The sequence below is a fragment of the Anarhichas minor genome, unplaced genomic scaffold (genome assembly GCF_050575085.1).
Source record: "Anarhichas minor isolate MPS153535 unplaced genomic scaffold, ASM5057508v1 ptg000024l, whole genome shotgun sequence".
Classification (NCBI taxonomy): Eukaryota; Metazoa; Chordata; class Actinopteri; order Perciformes; family Anarhichadidae; genus Anarhichas; species Anarhichas minor.
Window position 1 is genome coordinate 12,815,538 of NW_027466470.1, and position 20,386 is coordinate 12,835,923.

The window sequence follows — 20,386 nt, forward strand, 5'->3', positions numbered from 1 at the left end:
TGAGTTTTTCTCTGATCTTTCTTGATTTGAGTATTTGTCGGTTTGATTTCGTCTATTCGTGACCCGGCATATGTTTGCACTCTTTGTGTCTGTTTTTCTACCTGTCAACATGTTTGCAAGATACGTTTGTGATGTTCCATCGGGTAAATGTTTGTTCTTGTATGCGTTTCACGTGATAGAAAAGCACACTTCAGGGGGTCGACAGGATGGTGTTGGATCAGGAAAGAAAAAGCGAAGGATTGCTTTGAAATATACCACAATAGGTCACATTATTGAGCTGTTGGTGATTTTAACCTGTAACTGATTACTCTGTGTATATGTACACAGCACTTGGATTGTATATTAGTCCCCATTTTACCACTGTTGTTGTGTGCAAACTTTGCAATTACAGTTTAGTTCATTTTCATTTCATATTGACTTTAATTAAAGGATTAAAGGATTACATGCTCCTCTAAATTCTTCATCCTCTCGGGTTTAGAAGCACTTCCAAAAGCAACCAGATAATCAAGAAAACTGCATTGTCATCAAGCTCAACGCACACCTGTTTTTCCGTCTCTTGTTGACATTTTGAAGATAATACAGCTTTCACCCGACAGCGAGGATTTCTAATGTGCCAGAGCAGATCAAACTCCCTGACCTTGGAGAGTACAAAGGGAAAAAGATGAAAAAACCAGTGTGAGGGAAGGGCAGGGATACAAAGCAGTGGATAGTAGAGAAGAAAGCTGGCAGAGGGTTGCATTCTTTGCAGGAGAAGTGGCTTTGCAGGAGGAAAGAGGAGCGAGGTGTATTGTTACAAATGAGATGGAGCTGTGGCAAAAGGAGGGAGGAAGACTTGAGAAAGAGGAGAGGATCATGTTTCCCTGAGCCATCTAGTCTATATGCAACGTATGTGTTTCCAAGTAATCAGTATATTTGTCATCCTCTGTGTTTATTTTGACTCATGTGCTTAGTAGTTAGTTAGTTTTTTACCAAGAAAAGAAATGTACATTTTATATATTGTTCTGCAGTGACAGTGGCCTTACGTTAGGGCGCTTCAGGGGACGTGGATTTTTAGCTGCGACAGTCGATACCGTAATTTATTGGGTGCAGTAAGTGCATGTATGGGCGCAAACAATACTTTGTCGTATCACTTGGCAATAACCAGCTGGCCATCGCTACAACTGGACCTTGAAAGAGAGACGGCTAACGCTAGCTAGACCCCCACCTCTCTAAAATACAACACTTGAAATGTCTCAGCAGGAGATGAAATGACAGTGTCTTGTGGGAATCATCTCCAGCATTAGAAAACTAGGTTGACGACAGTCAGAAAATAAGCTATAGCTTCCCCTTTTTGAATGCAGGCTAGTTAGCTTAGCTCGCTACGACGCGCTCCACTCAGGAGCAACTGCGAACAATGCCGGCTCTCAAAATGTCAGTGTGGTTTGTTTCCACAAATGTGTCCAAAAAACACTTTATAAAAAATGGACAATAGCTGCCATGTCACCACAGTTTAAATTGCCTAACTCAAAAAGAAAGGAGAGGTTAGTATTTAGTTTGGCTTGAAGAGTTTTGTCTTTTCACTGACTTTCTCTGCAGTATTTCTTTTGAACTCACTTATCATCTGTCAGGCTTCTTTTTTTTAATTTGGCTCCCGGGCCCTCCCCTCAACATCCATCATAAAAGTGATGCTGTCACCCTCTTTCTCATTATCAATGTCCACACAGACAATAAATCCTGCCCTGTACTGCTGTGCACTGCATCTCATTACAGGCGCCATGTCACACTGTGTGCCCCTCCTACTTCTTGTTCCCTTCGCTCCAGACCCGGGGTCACAATTCATATCCATATAAAATGTCTCATCAGGGAAGAAGTTCTTCACTAGCTGGGATCACTTCACACATCCAGTAGTCGGCTTTTGTAAAACCGTATTGCAAAATTCATAGAGGTCTGCCACCTTCATATAAATGAATCATCAAAGCGGATTGTGGCGAAAACAAGTTTCTAAAAGGTCGTCCTGTGTGGTAACTGCATGTGCCGACGTGTTCCTGAGCAAAGGCTCGGGAGCAAAGAGGAAATAAAGCACTTCACAGGATTCTTGTTCACACTCTCATCTCATCTCTTTTTGAATTTCTGTTCCTCAGTAATGGGCCCAAAGATTGTTCAGAATTCATTTCACAGTTGAAAGTGGCAATCTCAAAGATTTTCTTTTAAATAAAGTTTTGTAAAGTCACTCGTTTTGCCCAAAGTAGGAGGGACAATGGGGATTGAGCCTCTGGCCCACTGATGAAAGTATTGCAGTATTTATATATTTGTAGTATTACAAACTGGGTGTCTATGGCGACATTCTCCTTTGTTTACTAACAAAAAATGGAAATATGCACGCAATTTAAAAAAGAGCATTTTAATATGGAGTTTCGGAGGCAGCCAACGACTCCAGACTGCTAACCTGTTCTGCTAAGTCCACCGTTAATAAAACCTGTAGGATCGCCACTTCAACTTACTCATTTTAAATCAACTCTGAAGAGATCTATAAAGGACAATGCGCTTTTCTCACTTGAAGAAAACTGATTTAATGTGTCACCAACAAAAATGGATCCTTTGTATCTCTGCGGTGAAGTACAGGTTAAGATATTCACACACACTGATGATATTCAGTCCTGCAGCATTTTGAAGCGTACTTCTTCTTAATGCACTGAATGTGTAATGATGCGGGGGTAAATGACCTGCTGCTGATCATCCTCAGTTTCTCTCCTCATTAGCGTCTTTTAGAAGATGCTGATAGTATAAAATGTCTCATTATCGTTAATGATACATTGAAATAGAAGTTATTAAGCCCAGTTAATAACTTGTATAACGCAATACAAAGCCATTATACACATCTGGAGGGCAGCTGATGATTGGAGTGGTTAGAATAATGCATTATAAATATTATATATGTTCTATATGTACGTATAACACAGGTGTTACACTGTGGGCTCCAGAAGAAGTAACATCCAGGTATCTCATAATATTGGTGTAGCTCTATAGGGGATCCAGAAGCTGCTTTTTAAGTTTGTCTGAACACCTATAATGTATTAAAAGAACGATCACAGTAATTTACAAGGTGAGAATTAACATGTGATCGTAATCCATCTGTCCATTTTTGCAGCGGTTAACAATGGAGACCAAAACGGAGCTAAACGAGGGTGAACATTGGACTGTGCATTCTTCAGGTGGCCAGCAACACAATGCCAAATAAATGCTATTGATGCCACTGCTGGCTCACAAACTTGTGACATAAAATATGATACGTCCGTGTTTCACATTGAGGTTGAAGTGACTCTTCCTGGAGATTTGGGGTTGTTTTGATATCTTTCTGTTACGGGTTCATTAAATCTGTATTTTATGATTTAGGCAGAGGTAGCCAACACGGTGCCCGCGGGCACCCTGTCGCCCGCAGGGACCACGTGAGTCGCCCGCAAGGCATGTTCTAAAAATAGCACTAGTCACAATGGAGCTCCATCTACAATTGTAGTTGCTGTTCTTTTTTTAATCAAAAACGCTTGCATTAGTGTAGATTTTAAAATGACAATATTTCTTGTGATAAGAGAGTTGGGTACCCGGAGGCGCACGGCGGACAGCCAGAACGAGGCCGCCGCACCGCACTAGGTTTTCAGGTTCCGAATGGCGGGCGCTTCCCGTTGGCGCCAGACGCGCGCCGCGAGTGCACCCCTTCATCAGGTCCGTAAATCCTCAGAACAGTCCGCGGGGCAACAACTCAGGGGTGGCGGGGGTAGAGGCGAGGCAACGCAATCCGACCGAAAAGGCCCAGACCAGAGGTTTGAACGCCTCGGAGGGTTGGATCCCCCGCTCGGCTATAGACGAGACTTTTCACTAGTTTCTTCGTTGAGAAAAAGGTACCATTGGAAAAGCTGGTGTCGGTGACAACAGACGGGGCTCCCGCGATGACGGGCCGGCATGCGGCTTCATTGCGCAATGCAAAGGTGACCCAGACTTCGCAAAATGTCTACATTACCACTGCATCATTCACCAGCAGGTGTAAAAGTAACCGGCTTTGATCATGTGATGATACAAAAATATCAGAGATGTGATACCTTTCAAATGACTTTCAAATGTTGAAACAGATTAACAGAAATAAAAGTTGCATGTTTAAATATGTATGTGTAGCTATACCATCATTGTTGTGGAAATTATTATTAATAATTAGTGTGAGGAATAATTAACTGACATGTGATCAAACAGTCTCTTCACATATATTATTATTATTAAGGTGATCTGTGCAACTTTGTTATTCAGGAAGTTTGTATCAAATAAGTAGCCCTTCGTCCTACTCGGTACCCTTCAAGTAGCTCTCAGTTTAAAAAAGGTTGGTGACCCCTGCTTTAGAGACTTTGCGGTACAACTTGTGAATTTTTACTTTTTCGGTCTCCTTTTTACTTTTGTTGTTTCAAGCCCTCCACGCTTTGTTTCGTCAGATGGAGGGAGAGAAACACAGAGAGTTGACAGTGTATCCTTCCTCTCAGCAACCACAGTGTCGTCTGCTGAAAGTGTCTCCACGTAACTGAGCACTAAAGGGCCTACGAGTGTGCTCACATTAATTGGATCTGGTACAGAATTGCTCTCATGCACACGTCAAAGCTTACTCACGAGCCAAAGTCATCTCAAATGGGCACTTTCAGATGCATGCTCTGTGGTTTCAGTTGACTCTTCCGCATGAATACTGCTTTTCTCTGGAAGTTTGCCGAACAAATGTAGAACAGCTAATGAGCCACATTTGTGTTTGCCTGTATAAACATAGTGTTTGTGTATTGTCACGCAGCATAGACGATCTTATGTAACAGTTGTTATCATGTTGTTTTTGGTCTTTTGGTTTTGACTTTTTCTTGATTTTTGTGCTAGTTAACTTTTGATTCTTCATATCATTCAACATTTAAATTTTAAAGATTTTGCTTAGCATCTATTCTTGTAACAAAAAGAGGACATTAGCCAATCGAAAGCAGTGTGTCCGTAAACACTTTCTGTCTCTCTGGTCATCCGCCAGGGTGGCAGTAAAGCCATCTTATAGCATCGCTGTTTATTTCTGTTGGCTCTATGTTTAGAGCTGTTAATGAGTCTGCTCTGTTGTTCTTCAGCTCTCACACTCTAACTACATTTAAGTGCAGTAATTATCGAAACCAGTGTGAGCTGCTTTTCATGGGTCATTTTGTGTTTGTTGATATACATCAGAGCTGAAGCGATTAGTCTATTAACTGAGCCGTCGAGGTCTGGAACATGAACAACAACAGATCAACTGTAGAAGTATATGGATTGAAGACGAGTTGTAAACTGTAGTGCAGTGGTACAGGTGAGTGTGCAAGGTTTTCACAATTTAACATGTTTTTTGTGCATAACTGATCAATACTCTACCTTTGCTAGCGTGGCCTGCTGTCATGTTTTTGCCGTGTTTATATTTGAAGAACTATTTAATTCAATTAAATACCAGACATTTGCTAGTTTAAGCTTTTTAGATTGTCACAATGTTTATTGAATACCTTGGACTGAGAAGTTCTAATGGGCATGTTCACTATTGAATGAATTTGAATAGATTAAATGAATAATGCATTTTTCCAAAGATAATCAACAGATTAATTTATGGTAATTATTCATAAGAAAATAATTGTTAGATGCACACAAAATGACTTGTGCGAATCACTTATCAGCTGTTCATACAACGGCATCCATCTGCTGTATATCTTGTTAATGGGACGAGCAGCTCTCATAATAGCAGCGTAATTGAGAGTCAAACGGAGGCAAAACTGAAAATCACCCCTGACATTGTGTCACCGTGACATTAGGAGCGTTGATGAGCATTAATGTGACACTGCAAGAACACACTAATGTAGAGCTGAAGTATGTACAAGTTGAGTGTGTGCGTGTTGAGAGGCTCGGTAGTCCTTTATCCTGTTGGTTTAACCTTGAACACACACACACACACACAGCGGTGCAGCTACTGCAGCAGGTGGTGGAGGACGTCCAGAAATACAACGGGTGATGGAAGCGTGTGTTTTTTTAAAACAAGAACAGCAGGGAGAGGCAGACTGACAGACTAGCTGTGCTTTAATGCCACACAGGATCCTCACAAAGGCCTTCACACCTCCACAATAAGATACGTACCACTAACTCACAGTTACAAGATAAAGACATCATCTCAAAGGGTATCTCTGCTGAAAGGAGTTCTTTCTTTCTGCAACTTCACACATCAAGTGATTGGATATTTTCTTCTCTCTGCTCTCATTGTTACCCCTCCTCTTTCTCTCTCACCCTTTCCATCTAAATTACTTTTTGTTGTTCTGCCATTGCGCTGGGGAGGGTCACTAGTTTCTAAGGCTTTTGCGTGTACTGTGAAGTTTAGTAAGCTATGTGTGGATACAGCATTCGCCTGACTGAGAGTGTTCTCAGGTGGAAGGGTTTGATGAGGTGGGGCCGGGGCTGTTGGATCATGGAGTTCACTTTGTCCCTCTCCTCCCTCCCTCCCACTCTGCTGTGTAATTAAGCCAATCAGAAGTGGTCGTTACTATTAATTGAAACGGATGATACTGTAAAATCCGTATGGAGGAAGCCATGAGGCCAAGCTGTTAAAGTCATTGAAGGGAGAAGGACAAAGAGTAAATAATTGACATTAAATGAGCAAGTTTACTGTTTGTGTTTTTTCTTTTTTTATCGTTACTTTATTGGGTTTGAAAATTGGATGTCAGACTTTCCTCCAATATGAACAAATGACCCCAGATACACAACATCCACCGACTCAACTACTCCTTGGAGCATCTTCTCTGCCTCTGATAGTTTCTGAGATGCAGACAAGTAAGGTTTATTATCAACCTTTGTTTCCAGATGAAACATCAACATATACACATAAAAAAAGATCCCTTACATTTCTACAAAATACTGTATTTAGTGGGACTTGACTTGACGGTGCTCTCTGGTGGATACATTCTGCTGGTGACACTGTTACAAAGTTAATACAAATATTTCTGAACTGCAGTTTATTGTTGTATCTGCCAACTTACGGCGATACCAATATGTCGGTGTTGTTTGGTTCAAAAGCATTCTGTTTGACTTCCTTGTCAAGTTTAATTGGGTTTAGCTTCCACTTTGGTCACTTTTTGCTGTCTAAGCACTTTGAACTCTGAATAGCAGCCCAAATACTGTTCTCAACTCATAAACGTGACATGAGCAGCAGAAGATATAACATGTTAAATATGACACATTGAAATAACAGCTGTAGCCCACTGACTTCTTCTCAGACCTTTTTATTTTATTTTATTTTTAAATGAATTGCTCCAAACTATATATGATAATATATTATAAGCATAAAAGATTCTACTGACATTGACGTGAAGGGATCGGCAAGATGGTCTCGCTGAACTACAAGTCACTCAGTCTACTTGCAGTTGAACAGTTGTGTTACAGATTGATGTGTTTTCTCTCACAAACAACCCTTAACTGAGAACTAACACTGGCTTAACGAGACAGACAGCAGTTATGAAATTAATGTAAATTACATAAACTTTCCTGGCAAAAGCAGCAATTATCAACAAATATGTAGATACTACCTAAATGTTTTCTGCTTTGCTCTTTTCTAAAAAGAGAGAGCAAAGAAAAGGTGACATCTGGGTATCTTGTTGACCTGCAACCAGATAAAAAATGCAGCAGGCAAACACAACCCCATTATCTGTGCTAAGCTAAAATTAGCTGATGTATTGGTCGGACTCTAGTGGCACATTTTTCGGGAGGTTCTTTTTTTATGTTTGTGTACAATTTGTGAGTTTTGTAGATGGGAATTACCACAACATTGTTTGTTTAGGATGTGTTCATTGAAGACACATGGAAATGGTAATTCGATGGACACCGTCCCTCCGCCTCCTCTACTCCGTGGTCTGTGAGAGCTGCAGCTCAGACCGCAGCCTCCTGTATCTGTTTCCCCCTTAACGCTGGTGTGAAGGTCGAAGCTAAGGCTGACCAGGAGCTCACAGTACAGAGAGCAGAGTGACGGCACGGGGCGACTGTGGCAGTCAGCCTCCCCAGAATGAGCTTTTCAGCAGGATAGAAAGTCGATGTGACAGACGCTGTTTAAAATGGACTCAAAGTAATATAACTTATTACAAACAGTGTACACACAGTACACATGTTTGTGTGTGTGTTTGAGGAGGAGGTTAAAATATTTAAAGGTGTGCATCATCACTCCCTCTACCCCTCTACTCCTCTCTCATTCATTTATTCATGCATAACGGATACTAACATGTATTATGCATGTAATAAAGACAGAGTTGCAAGCAGTTTTACAAAATGCGATGTGTCTCGGGAGATCCGAAACCCCTTGACACTTGAGACCCCCTGAAAGTCTCTGGAAAAATGATGATGATGATTTGACGCTTGCAAGTGTCACTAAACATATCTTTTAAAAACGAACTATGTCCAGCAGTATTCATTATTCAAACTGCAAAATATTTATTTAGTATTGTTGCTCTTTTATTGCCATTGGATACCTGGTTGTTTCTGGTAAGGCACAAATGTTGTGTAGTTTGACAAAACGTTACTCTGTACAACCTGAAAAAACAGTGGATTTATTTCTGCTTCAACGTCACAGTTACACTCGGTTAAAAATACCCTAATCGTGACTCTTTGGTTCATTCTATGACTGATTTGTGATAGACCTGCTTTGTATAAAGGGAAAGGTTGTACAGGGACACACAGGTGTGCGAGTGTCGAGTTCGAGTGTGTGCGTGCGTGTGTGCCTGGGTGTCGGGTTAGAGAGACAGAGAGGCCAGTGCGCTGTGTGGATTCTGTTTCAGGGAATAATTGTTGTGTGAGTGGCCTTTAATGTTAACGACATAAGCCTTGTGCTGTGTGTGTGTGTGTGTGTGTGTAAAGCATGTATAGACTATAGCCTAGTTGATTGGATTCCATGAAATCTTGTTACGTGTTGAGTCTGTGTAAGACTTCAGCATAACACTGAAGCACTAGGTAGGGGGACCCCCCCCCCCCCCCCCCCGATTACCACCGGGTATTAATCACACTGGCTGAAGGTATAAACATAAACACACGCCAAAACCGTCATAAGTCACACTTTGCACAAGTAATTTCCAAAAGGTTTTTTCCCCTCATGCATCCTCTCTTTACTTATTTGATCTTTCTATCTTTCTCCCATCTCCTCAGCCGAGCCTCTTCCTTTGATGGATCTGTGTCGGCGTGCAGCCCGCCTGGCTTTGGGTCGGGAGCGGCTTCAGGAGATCGAGAGCCTCCCTCTGCCCCAGTCCCTGAAAGGTTACCTCCAATACCAGTGACTGACACACCAGCAGAGCCAACTGGGAGTAAAGGACACAAACCAGACCACCGGAAAGTCTAGAGATGGATGAATAAAATGTATTAATTAAAGGATGCAAGGAGAGGATTATGGATGGAAGCATGTCCACACTGAGAGCGCCATAGCTCGACAAAAGATGGATTTATTAAAAGGATTGAGAGTAAGATGAATGAAGAACTGACAGAGGAGGTCCAGGCTTTCAAACAAAGACGGCACCAGCTTATTTTGGATTTCGAGCTGCTTTATCATTTATTTTTGACTTGAAATAAATTATTGATGACGGTATCCCATCAGTGTCTCACTCATCCAGAAAGAAAACCCATTCGATGTGGTTAAGAGGTGACAGTGTTCCGATGACCACTGCCACCTAGTGATGAGAACGAACACTGCGCTGAGAAAGCACACTAATCCTTTCCCTGGAGGCCTTTCCTGACATACAGTCAGTGACCATATCATTGCTGTTGGGCACCGTAGCCTGTATTCATGGTCTGCACTGACACAGGCGACAGGCTGCAGTGCCCAGACGAATGAAAGAGGATTCAGCACTGATGTTGTTTTTATCTGATTGACTCGGGGCCCGACCAAAAAGCTCACATCTCATACAGAGTAGATCAAAAACATGGCTGCAAGGTGTGTGTGCAAAGTTCAGTAGATAGAAATAAGCACGGTGAACTCATCTCCTGGCTTTATGCAAACATTTGATGAGAGCGAAGCCCTTTTCAGACATGGAGTAAGTGACGTCTGTCAGTTAAAGTGATGGCTTTCTGTCATTCAGAGATGGTAAAAGTTTGTTTTGGATATATTCACAATGCTCGTACAGTATTTAGCACCTGGTGCAGGTGGTGGAATTGAAAGATAATGATATGAAGGAAGAATATTGCATCAGTGATGGATTTTTAAAATGTGTTTTAGCCTTAATTGATGACCATAGTCAGCGTGAAAGAAGCTCACCACCAGTTCCCACTCATCAGTTTCATCATTTATTAGTTTATTTTATAACATTTATTTTATTTTGCTGCCTTTTATACTAGAATGGCCAAGTACAAAATGACAAGACGTTACATTGGATTTCACGTTTCCTTATATGCTGTATGTAAAGAACTTTTATATGCAGCATATGTATCATTTCATCCATGCAGTTAGCCTAAATATAACTTGAAAAATGAAGGCGGGTCTGATCATTTTTATGATCTGACATCTAGATATTCGATCAGATTTGATTGACAATAATCCGAACAACCCACCAAATTGCAATCCGATTTCAATTTAAATATTGCTGAATTGCTGATTGATGGATGGAAATATGTGCATCACCTTTTTCTAAATGAGCTCAGCCTCTGACAGAAGAGGAAATGCACAAATCTCTAATATGAAACAAGCAAAACCTTTCTAACTTCCAACTGAAAGTAATGTTCTTGTAGAACCCCATCGATCATAGTAGCAGCTGAGGGAGAAAACACCTTTTAAGAGCTTTTATTAGTGAACAAGACGTGCATTTAATCCTTTTATGTGCATAATTTGTGCTGCTGGGGCCTTTATGATAGTGTGGATATATCCAATTAAAACTTGTATGGTGTAAGAAGTGTTATAGAAATGTTAGTAGGTCCAACTTATTAGGATTGCCGGCAAGGAACTATGTGTCTGAAAGGGGCTTTAATGCAGCAGTGAACAGGAGAGAAGTGCTTGGTTTGTTAAGTAGCACTGAGAACCAACACTCACAGGACACTAAATCATGTATTATGATGTCAATCACAACCAAAGTATTTCATACTAAAGCCTTGGAGTGTGTGAATGCGTCTGTAGGAGCTGTAAGGTCGTGGCCCATCGCAGTGTAACTAGTGCTATCATGCTGTTGGCAGTAAGAAGAGCCTCGCCTGCTGTTGTAGCAGCCTGCTGTAGCTCACTGGTACCAGACAGTATCTGTCTGCTGTCCGCACAACTGTCTTAATGACCACAAACAAACAAACAGACAGGACCATAGCAGATCTAGTCTCACTGGATCTTTAAGAAAGGCTGGAGCAGGATGTAGGAACATTACTGCTACTGCAGCGCAGAGCAGATTCTGGCTCAGAATAGGATGCAGTTGACCAATGTACGCACACACACACACACACACTGTAGACCAATCATGTTTTCTTTCCTAAAAAAGGCTTGAGTCACTTTTTTTTAACATCTTGAGTTTGTATTCTACATTATTATTATTAATATTATTGTGAGTGTGGAGTTTGATTCTGATGATGGCAGGATGATGATGATGATGATGATGATGATGATTATTATTTATCACAAGCTATCTGTTTGTCTGATGATTGATGGTTACATTCAGGTAAATTTAATACAAATATGCTGGTGATGAAGGGAGAGAGAAATCAAAAGTTGTTTCTTTAATGCTGCTTTTATTATTATTATTATTATTATTATTATTACTATTATTTGTGACGATGGTGGTCTGAACTCTTGTTTTTATCAGTTAGGATGGGGAGAAAAGGCCCATTCAGAAAAGTAGTGGAATGTATGGACAGACGGTGCGGTTGAGATGTCAACAGATATGAAATGTGAATAAAAGCCAAGTGAATTTGAAAAATGTCTGGAGGATATTCTTTGTGTTTCTTTCGACAGGTCAAATTCACCATTTAATGGTGTAGCTGGTTGAGGTGGAGTTGAATCTAGCTACGTTACATACACTTGTTTTATATGTAAAATAAAGTACAAAGGTACCTCAGCTGTCAGATCAATATAGTGGAGTAAAAACACAACATTTCCCTCTGAAATATGGGGGAGAAGTAGTAGAAGAGTAGACAATGCAAATGCTATTATAAAACCTCTTAAAAAATCTATGAAATACTTTTAAAGAGGATTAAACATTTGAACATACAGTATCCTAGTACTGTGATGTACCGGATACAGCAGATGGTGTTTTCCACTGTATTTCTGCCTGCCTGCATGCTGCACACACAGAAACTCTCTCACTGAATTTCTGTCCCAATGTCTTGTCATAAAATTGTGCATCAACTTTTTAAATGTTCATTTTTATGAAAGTATTAATTTAGTTTAAGAAGAAATCCAGCCTGCAAGTTGCTGTTTAAATGAGTTTACCTGTTAACCTGAGGTTTAAGTGGTGTAACTTTAGTTGAACTGAATTAAAGGGACAAATCTAAATAGAATTGTGAGGATGTGTTTGAGTGTAAAGGGGGTGGTGCTGAACCAATTGGCATTATTTCAATAGCAATTAATCCCATTCTTGCCATTCTCAGGCACACTGTAGTTTCCTCCAGCACGGGTAAGAGTGTTATTGAACATTCGGTGCTCATCAGTTAAAAAGGCCATTAAGCTACTAATGAGACGATTGTATTTCTTCATCCTCAGGGACCTGCTGAGTACAAAAATGAATAGTCAACACTGTTGCAAGCGGGAGGCCAAAGCAGAGCAGCAACACTTCATCCCCGCAAGATCTGCGTGTTTAATAGATCAACTTAAATGAAGGCATTTAAAATGCACTTGAGTTAAAATTAGAAGTATTAAGCAGTATATTCTAAGCATGATAATGAAAAATCAAATTGTATTCAAAGATGAAGATATGCCATTTGTTTTCTTTACTTTACTACATTACATGATAGCTTTATGAAACTAAACTTAATTTTTCTGTGAATAACATGGTGACTTTACATGTTTCCTTTTATAACGGACTGTATGTTTATGCACCATATCGTATGGTAGACAATCCAATACAAGTTGTACTTACATTGTCTTATTTTAGTTTTCTGCTAAAATTCTTAATTTTATGTTATCTGAAAAATCAGTTCCAAAATGTTTTGGCTTGTGACGTTTTAAGTAATAGTTTTGGGAAACATGCTTATTTCCTTTCTTGCCGACAGTCCGATGAGAAGACTGTATGTCCACATACTATACTGACATTTTTTGACATTTTCTGAATTAGCCTACAGTTGTATTAACGTACGTCATAGGATGTAGAAAAAAAATCATAGTATAGTATGTCAAAAAAGTTAAAAAAGATTCATAGTATAGTATGTCGAAAAAGGTCATAGTATAGTGTGTCAAATAAAGTCAACAAATGTCACAGTATGGTATGTAAAAATATACAATACTTTCTTCGACATACTTCACTGTGCCTTTTTTCTACATACTATACAATAGTCACCAGGATGGCCGAGTGGTTAAGGCGTTGGACTTAAGATCCAATGGGCATCAGCCCTCGTGGGTTCAATCCCCACTCCTGGTAACTGTGGAACTGTGATTTACAAGTATTATTATAGCAACTAATAGCTAGAAAAGCTTGAAATGGTGGTGGTGTACTTTCTACTTCAACAGAAAATAGAGCCACTCTTTGTTTGTCATTATCAGAGCTCCGCCTTACTTTGCTGGCAAAGCCGTGCCAGCAGCATGTACTTTCCTGGGCGACTGTGGCTAAGTGGAGAGCAGGGTCATCCTTCAATCAGAAGATAGGCGGTTCAATCCCCAGCTCCGATAGTTGCATGTTGATGTGTCCTTGACAGTTAACCCCAGTGTGTGAATGATGACAAGCAGTGTGAAAGTGACTTTCTTCGACATACACAATTACAATTACTTGTTTTGAAATCCTATACCACTATATATACTATGACTTTTGAAAAACGTTTTTTGACAGTCTTTTTTTTACTTTTACACTTTACTTTGACTATTATCAGCATACTAGATACAATGACTGTTTTTTAAATTGTTTTCGACATACTATGCTATGATTTCTATTGTATGACTTTAAAAAAAAACATAGTATAATATAACTTTTTTCGACATGCCATACTATGACTTTCTTTTCCCTTTTCGTAATTCTATACTTTTTTGTATTCTTTTACTTTTTTGGCTATACTGTGACTTTTTATGATTTTATTCGACATACAATACTATGACTTTTTTTCAACATAATATACTAATATTTTCTTTGGCATATTATACTTTTACATACTATATTATGACTTTTTCATGACGTTTTTGACATACTATATTGTGACTTGTTTTTTAAACTTTTGACATACATAACTAATTTCTTTGACATGCTACCCTATGACTTCTTTTTTTTTGTTGGATCATTATTACTACTTATTGAGGCCAAATGCTAATATGCAGCATTGCCTGATGTTCAATTGCACAACATCTTTGACATGGTAATGTATCCTCATATGTTGGAGTAGAATATGCATTACATATCAGGCCTTTTTTTGGCCCAGAAATGTGTGATTTTGTGAATTCAGGCAGCTTTCTAACATCTACAATGACAGCTCATCAATTATTTAAATCTCTCAGTTTGCCCACACACACACACACACACACACACACACGTCAGATGTCTAGTCCACAAACAAGTAGGAGAGCTGTGAAGAGTCTAAAACAAGTCTTTATTGGTCAATATACAGAAAGCAGTGGGATGACCACTAAAGAGAGAGAAATCCCAACCATTTTGTTTACAAAAGAAAAAGAAACAGATAATATAAAATAACTGTCTTGAACATTTTTACAGGGTTTGTTATTATATGTAAAAGAATCTTTTTCACTTTGATTTTTCAGAAGCACAATATGACAAAGAGGGACGAGGGAAACAAGGCAATTGTTTCACAATGATGACATCACAATCACAGGTGCTTAATAGGCCAACAGAGGAGGGGGGGGGGGGGGTCGCAGGTGAACAGGAGACGTATCAGTTAGAGAGCTCAGAGGGAGTAATAGTCACTGATACTGTGTAGACATGAGCGGGTCAGAAGTGTTTGTCTGAGTAAAAATGGTCAGAGGAGTTACTTTTAAATCATTTGAATGTAGACAAACTCCACTTCTGTTTGTTGTCCTGGTGAAGTTGTGCAGGAGTGACGACTTGATAACACCAGGAAACAAACACCAGTGGGTCTTCATCTGACTGTATAAGGGACACTCCATTAATTTAACACATTACTGTTTACTTGTCAAAAGGAAAACTTCTCCATCTGTCAAGGCTGAGAATATAACCTTGATGATGGAATCAGGGATATTTTAACTTGGACATGTGACAAACTTTTATCCTGGTTTCAAAAACATATTTGACAGAGGTGTCTATGGTGTTTTGCTCTGAGATTAGTCTAATTCATGACAGTAATAACTGACAATAACGGTAGTTGTGTTATCCTTAGGCTAAGTTGGGACTCAGAGCAAGTTTTTTGTATTGTCACACACATTTACCCAGAATCCATAGCAAATGAATCTTACTTAAGATATTAAATATCATTACATTTATGCTATGGATCAATTTATAGACATAGTTAGCTTGATCTAAAGCACACAGTTAAAGTTGGTATTGTGTTGTGTAAAGTTAAAATATTTGTGAAACCAGCCCTTGTGCATTTGCCTGATGCTACTCAGTTGCTCTGCTGTCTCTGTTGCAATTTTGACTTTTCCCCCCAAATCTGTCTCTTGTACGTCCCAAACCATTACGCGAGTGCAGTTTCGCTGGAGTACCCCTGTTTCTGTGTACTGGTCCTTTATACTGGGCCCATAATTGCATAGAGGGCTCCTTTTACTATGGAATTAAAAACACAGAAAGACAGAACATCAGTAGCATACAGTAACATCTCTGTGTTATTTCATCTGCTGAAAAAAGAAAGAGAACTGATCAAACCCTAAACAGTAGAAGCTACAATAGGCCACAGTATTGATAGAGTTGGTACACAGGCAGATGCAAACAAAGTATTTTAACTACAATCAACTTTTTTTTATCAGATCAGTGATCAATTTAACTTTAAAATACTTTTGAGACATTAAAGGTGTAATATATTCGAAGTTAATAATGCTGCTTTGTATATAAATAAGGATGAATATGAAATGTTTATGGTAAGAGATCAAATATCCAGGAGGTTGTTTCTCTTTAGTGTCCAGGCCACAAAACTCAGCACTGATCACACAGAGGGAGAGATTTGAGTTAAATATTGCAACAGAGGATATATACACTGAGTGACAATACGGCTATGTTATACCTACTATATAGGCCAAAGGAATTATATTTTTAAATGTTTATGGATACATCAACAAATAAATACGTTTATGGATACATGTGGCTGCTAATAACTCACCATCTTGCAGACAATCTGTTTAAAACATAAACGATACAAAAGTAATCTGTTGACACATCCACTTTCACGTATTACATGTTTGGATAAAAGCCCACATTATTGTGTTAATGTGAGAATTGGAGATCATTTGTGTCACTAAATTCAAGAGTTTAGATTTAATTTCATCACATAAGTGTGAATATATAATGAGAAGACTGTGCTTGTTTGATATTCATCCTATATTTAGCTTCATTGACTGCAAATGATAATATACATAATGCACAGACAATGTTTTCCAGCAGTGTGGGACTGCAGCTGATTCTGTAGTTCTGACTTTGTCCAGCAGAGGGAGATGTGTCATTAAAAACGACAACGTGGGAAGATTCAAAGTGTTTTTTTCCAGCAACAGATTGTAAATAATTTTATCAGAGATTCTGTTTTGTTTGTTGTTTTTGTGTGTGTGTTTGTGTGTGTTTGTGTGTGTGTGTGTGTGTGTTTGTGTTTGTAGGCCCTACCTGTAGCGAGCATGAAGGAATGTCTGCCTAACGCATGTTTGTGCGCGTGTGTGTGTGTGTGTGTGTGTGGTTGATAGAGAGAGAGGGATAGACACAGAGACACAGAGACACAGAGACACAGAGAGAGAGAGAGAGAGAGAGAGAGAGAGAGAGAGAGAGAGAGAGAGAGAGAGAGAGAGACGCATATGTAAAGAATGTTTGTATGTGCAGATATATGTTTATGTATGTGTGGTCAGTATGTTGTGGAGGAACTGTCCCACTCTAGTTTTTCCTTCTGCTTCCTCTCTTTCACCTCTTCTCTCTCTTCTTCTCCGTCCTCTTCATCTGCATCACTGTTGTCGGACTCGGCACTTGTCATTCCTCCCACCTGTTCCTCATCCTCTTCTTCTTCCTCCTCATCACGCTCTTCTTCTTTTACCTCCTCGTCATGCGCCTGAGCTCCTCCTACGTTCTAGAAAACAAAGCGTGATTTAGTAAAGGTCACCACAGCTCCCAAATCCACTTTACAGTGGCATCAAATGTAATAGAGCTATTTGTAAGATGTTTAAATGAGCATTCTGAAGGAGTAAAACATCTCAAAAGTAAATTTTAAAAAAGTAATCCAACCTCCATGGGGTTGACAGTGATGGTGAGTGCAGAGTTTTCCCAGTCTTCCTCAGTGTCTTTGACCTCCTCCTCATCTTCTCTGGACCCCTCCTGATGTGTGGCGTGGATCCTGTACACGCCAATGACCACAATCACCACCAGGGCGGCGATACAGACCACAATAACTGCTGTGGCTGCTGGTGGTGCTGCTCCTGAAGGAGAAAAGGTATATACTGTATATATAATGTACACATAGACAGCTGTAGATTATTATCTGGGGTTGCAGCAATTTAGTTAGACAATGCTTTACAACAGAGCAATCTCCAGTTTAATCAACTTATCTCAGCCTGCTTATTTGAAACAGAGAAAGAAGGCCAACAAATTATAATCATGCATTGCATTTTGAAAAGTGGATCTGAATCCATCTATTGTACAGTAAGAACAGTATAAACTGATTAGGGACATAAATCTAATAGATGCTTACATGTACGGACTGTAAGGATAACTGTTAATGTTTACCTTTGTTTTCATTTCCAAATAATCGACTGACTAACAGAAACAGCTTCTCTTAGGCAGCAGGTGACTGAAAAGTCAGTGGTATCTGTCTAGTTAAACGATTTTTTTGCTGAAAGCTGGTGATAATAAGCACATGATCATTCAGTTAAAACATCTGGTGGCACTTTCTTTGACGCCTATGTGTCTATAATGCATTATAAACATATATATGCTTATAGCACTGTATAATTATAGTTTTTAGTGTGGCTACGCAATATGGAGAAAATCAAATATGAAATAGTTTGACCCTTTGATATTGATATTTTAGGGTTCACCATTATTGTCATTACCATATCAATATAAAACAAATGTCCCTCATAGTGACTTATAACCAGTCTGTAATGAATGCAAACATCCTTACAGCACCAAATCTCCACCACAGAATACATTTGAATGATATTTGTGGCTTACCTGACATGTGCGAGTTGAGAGTGTGTATCATGAGCGGGTGATGGACAGGTCTCATGTACTGAGGTTGGGCAGCCATATGATTGACATGTTCCACAGGTGCTGAGTGGTGAAGAGCACTAACCTTAAGTACAGAGGAGAGACGAAGACTATTATCCTCAAGAAAAAGAAGAAGGTGGACCATAATTTGTGCAACGAAAATAAAGAAACTAAAAGGACGATGGCAGACAATGTGGTATGAAAGGAACTAACTGAGCATAGGAAAGATCACAAGCAAGATAAAAGAAAATGGAGAAAAGGAGCACGAAAAAGACACATGACAGACGACAGGGAGTTGATAAAGAGTGAAGGACATGAAGAGAAGAAGAGAGTAAAAAAGAGGTAAAATATGGCTATTGAAATACATCAAACCGACCTCCAAATTGAACTCATTGCTGGTGTAACGTCCGTTGAGTTCAGAGCAGGTGAGTCTGAACTTTCTCTCACTCAGGGCGGCTGGTCGCCAGTTCCTGTAGCGTAGCTGTCTTAGTGCCTGCTCATAGTGGGCCATGGAGTCCACACCTTGTAACACGCAGGAAGAAATGTGTTATACTACGGTCTATGTCATGCAGCACTGTGTGTCAGTTTGTACCTGTAATACGTTATTACACGAGATTTCAGGGACCTTCACAGCTGTCTTACTCTATAGATCGTGGATCTTATTGCTGTATAAAGGGCAAGGCATTTTAGAGATATTCTTCAAGGTTTTAAGGTGGAAAGGATGTGCATTTCACGATGTGTTCCCCGCATAGAGCATTAGAGCCACACATCATCCCTCTTGCCAGAGTGGTAAGCCCTACCGTATATTGATATTCCAGAGGTGGAGTTGGTGGCATCCAGGTGTTTTCCCAACAAGGCACTGTGATGAATCTCTAAACTCTCTCTCTCAGGATTCAGTTCTTCCCCAATTACCAGCACATCGCAGTAGTCCAAATTATGCATCACCTCCATCACACCTTGTCTATGGGCTGTACCCATGGACACAAAATGACAGAAAAATGAGTGTGCGAATACTGTAGATCCAAAATTATATATATCCAGTGCACATAAACGCAAAAAAGATTGTAACCTTAACAGGTATTTAAAAAACACATTTTCTTTAAAATGAACTATAATATTGCTACAAGGCTGGTATGAAATGAGAGCATCTTAACAATCCTCTCCACTCACATCCACCAAAGCTGTCTCCCTTCATTACTGTGCTGGTGATGTGAAGCTCTTTGAAGGGTGCCACACCCAGCGGGCCCCGCAGGTCATTGGCGGGCCTGACGAGCCGATTAGATCCTGCAATGGTGATTCTCGGTTCACTGGGCGGCAGGACCATAACCACTGACTTGATGTCTGGGATGGAGAGACACGTGTCCTCGCCGAAACACCTGACACACACACACACACACACACACACACACAAACACAGAAGAAGAGGAAGAGAGAGGTTACAGGGCAAGATGGCACCAGTGTTACTGCTCCACTGCTCATCATTGTGTGATTACGAAATGCAGATTTTTTTGTATTCTAGGAGGAGCCATAGTGCTCATGGATTTTAGGATGAGCATAAAAAATGGACACACAGAAAACATGTGTTAAAAAGCCCAGAAAACCTTTTTATAAGATTAAATCTTCATGGCAAAATAAGCAATATATCAAAAATAAATAAAAAGAGATGGAATGAAAAAACACACTGAGTTATTTTCGTTTGTGTTCAACACTACACAACTAAACTGCCTCATCGGGACTGTGTGGGAATGGGTTTGATCAGATGTGATTGACGTAGCCTGGCAACATTAGCAAACAACCGCCAACTATCATAAGATTTTGATTCAAATGTGGCTAAATCCTGATTGATTCACAGAAATACGTGGCATTACCTTTTGTACCTTTTGAGTCCTGCT

The 20,386-nt window shown here is 39.8% G+C and overlaps 2 protein-coding genes and 1 non-coding gene across 3 annotated transcripts in view; 2 read left to right on the forward strand and 1 right to left on the reverse strand.

Moving 5' to 3' along the window:
• The window catches only part of LOC142956785 (SPRY domain-containing SOCS box protein 4-like), a 45,721-nt gene extending 33,811 nt beyond the window's left edge, over nt 1-11,910 (forward strand). Inside the window, exon 3 of the mRNA XM_076098528.1 lies at nt 9,175-11,910. Coding sequence (XP_075954643.1) covers nt 9,175-9,302 — 128 coding nt within the window. The 3' untranslated portion in view covers nt 9,303-11,910. The remainder of the gene's footprint in view (nt 1-9,174) is intronic.
• A 1,569-nt stretch (nt 11,911-13,479) lies between these two features.
• Nucleotides 13,480-13,562, forward strand: trnal-uaa (transfer RNA leucine (anticodon UAA)). Its single transcript has one exon. It is a non-coding gene; the product is annotated as a tRNA-Leu (tRNA).
• Nucleotides 13,563-17,139: 3,577 nt separating this feature from the next.
• Nucleotides 17,140-20,386, reverse strand: part of LOC142956489 (calsyntenin-2-like) — a 123,350-nt gene continuing 120,103 nt past the window's right edge. The window contains exons 13-18 of the mRNA XM_076098104.1: nt 19,665-19,870; nt 19,295-19,462; nt 18,871-19,016; nt 18,459-18,579; nt 17,514-17,704; nt 17,140-17,358 (exon numbers count right to left, since the gene is read on the reverse strand). Of these exons, the coding sequence (XP_075954219.1) occupies nt 17,140-17,358; nt 17,514-17,704; nt 18,459-18,579; nt 18,871-19,016; nt 19,295-19,462; nt 19,665-19,870 (1,051 nt within the window). The remainder of the gene's footprint in view (nt 17,359-17,513; nt 17,705-18,458; nt 18,580-18,870; nt 19,017-19,294; nt 19,463-19,664; nt 19,871-20,386) is intronic.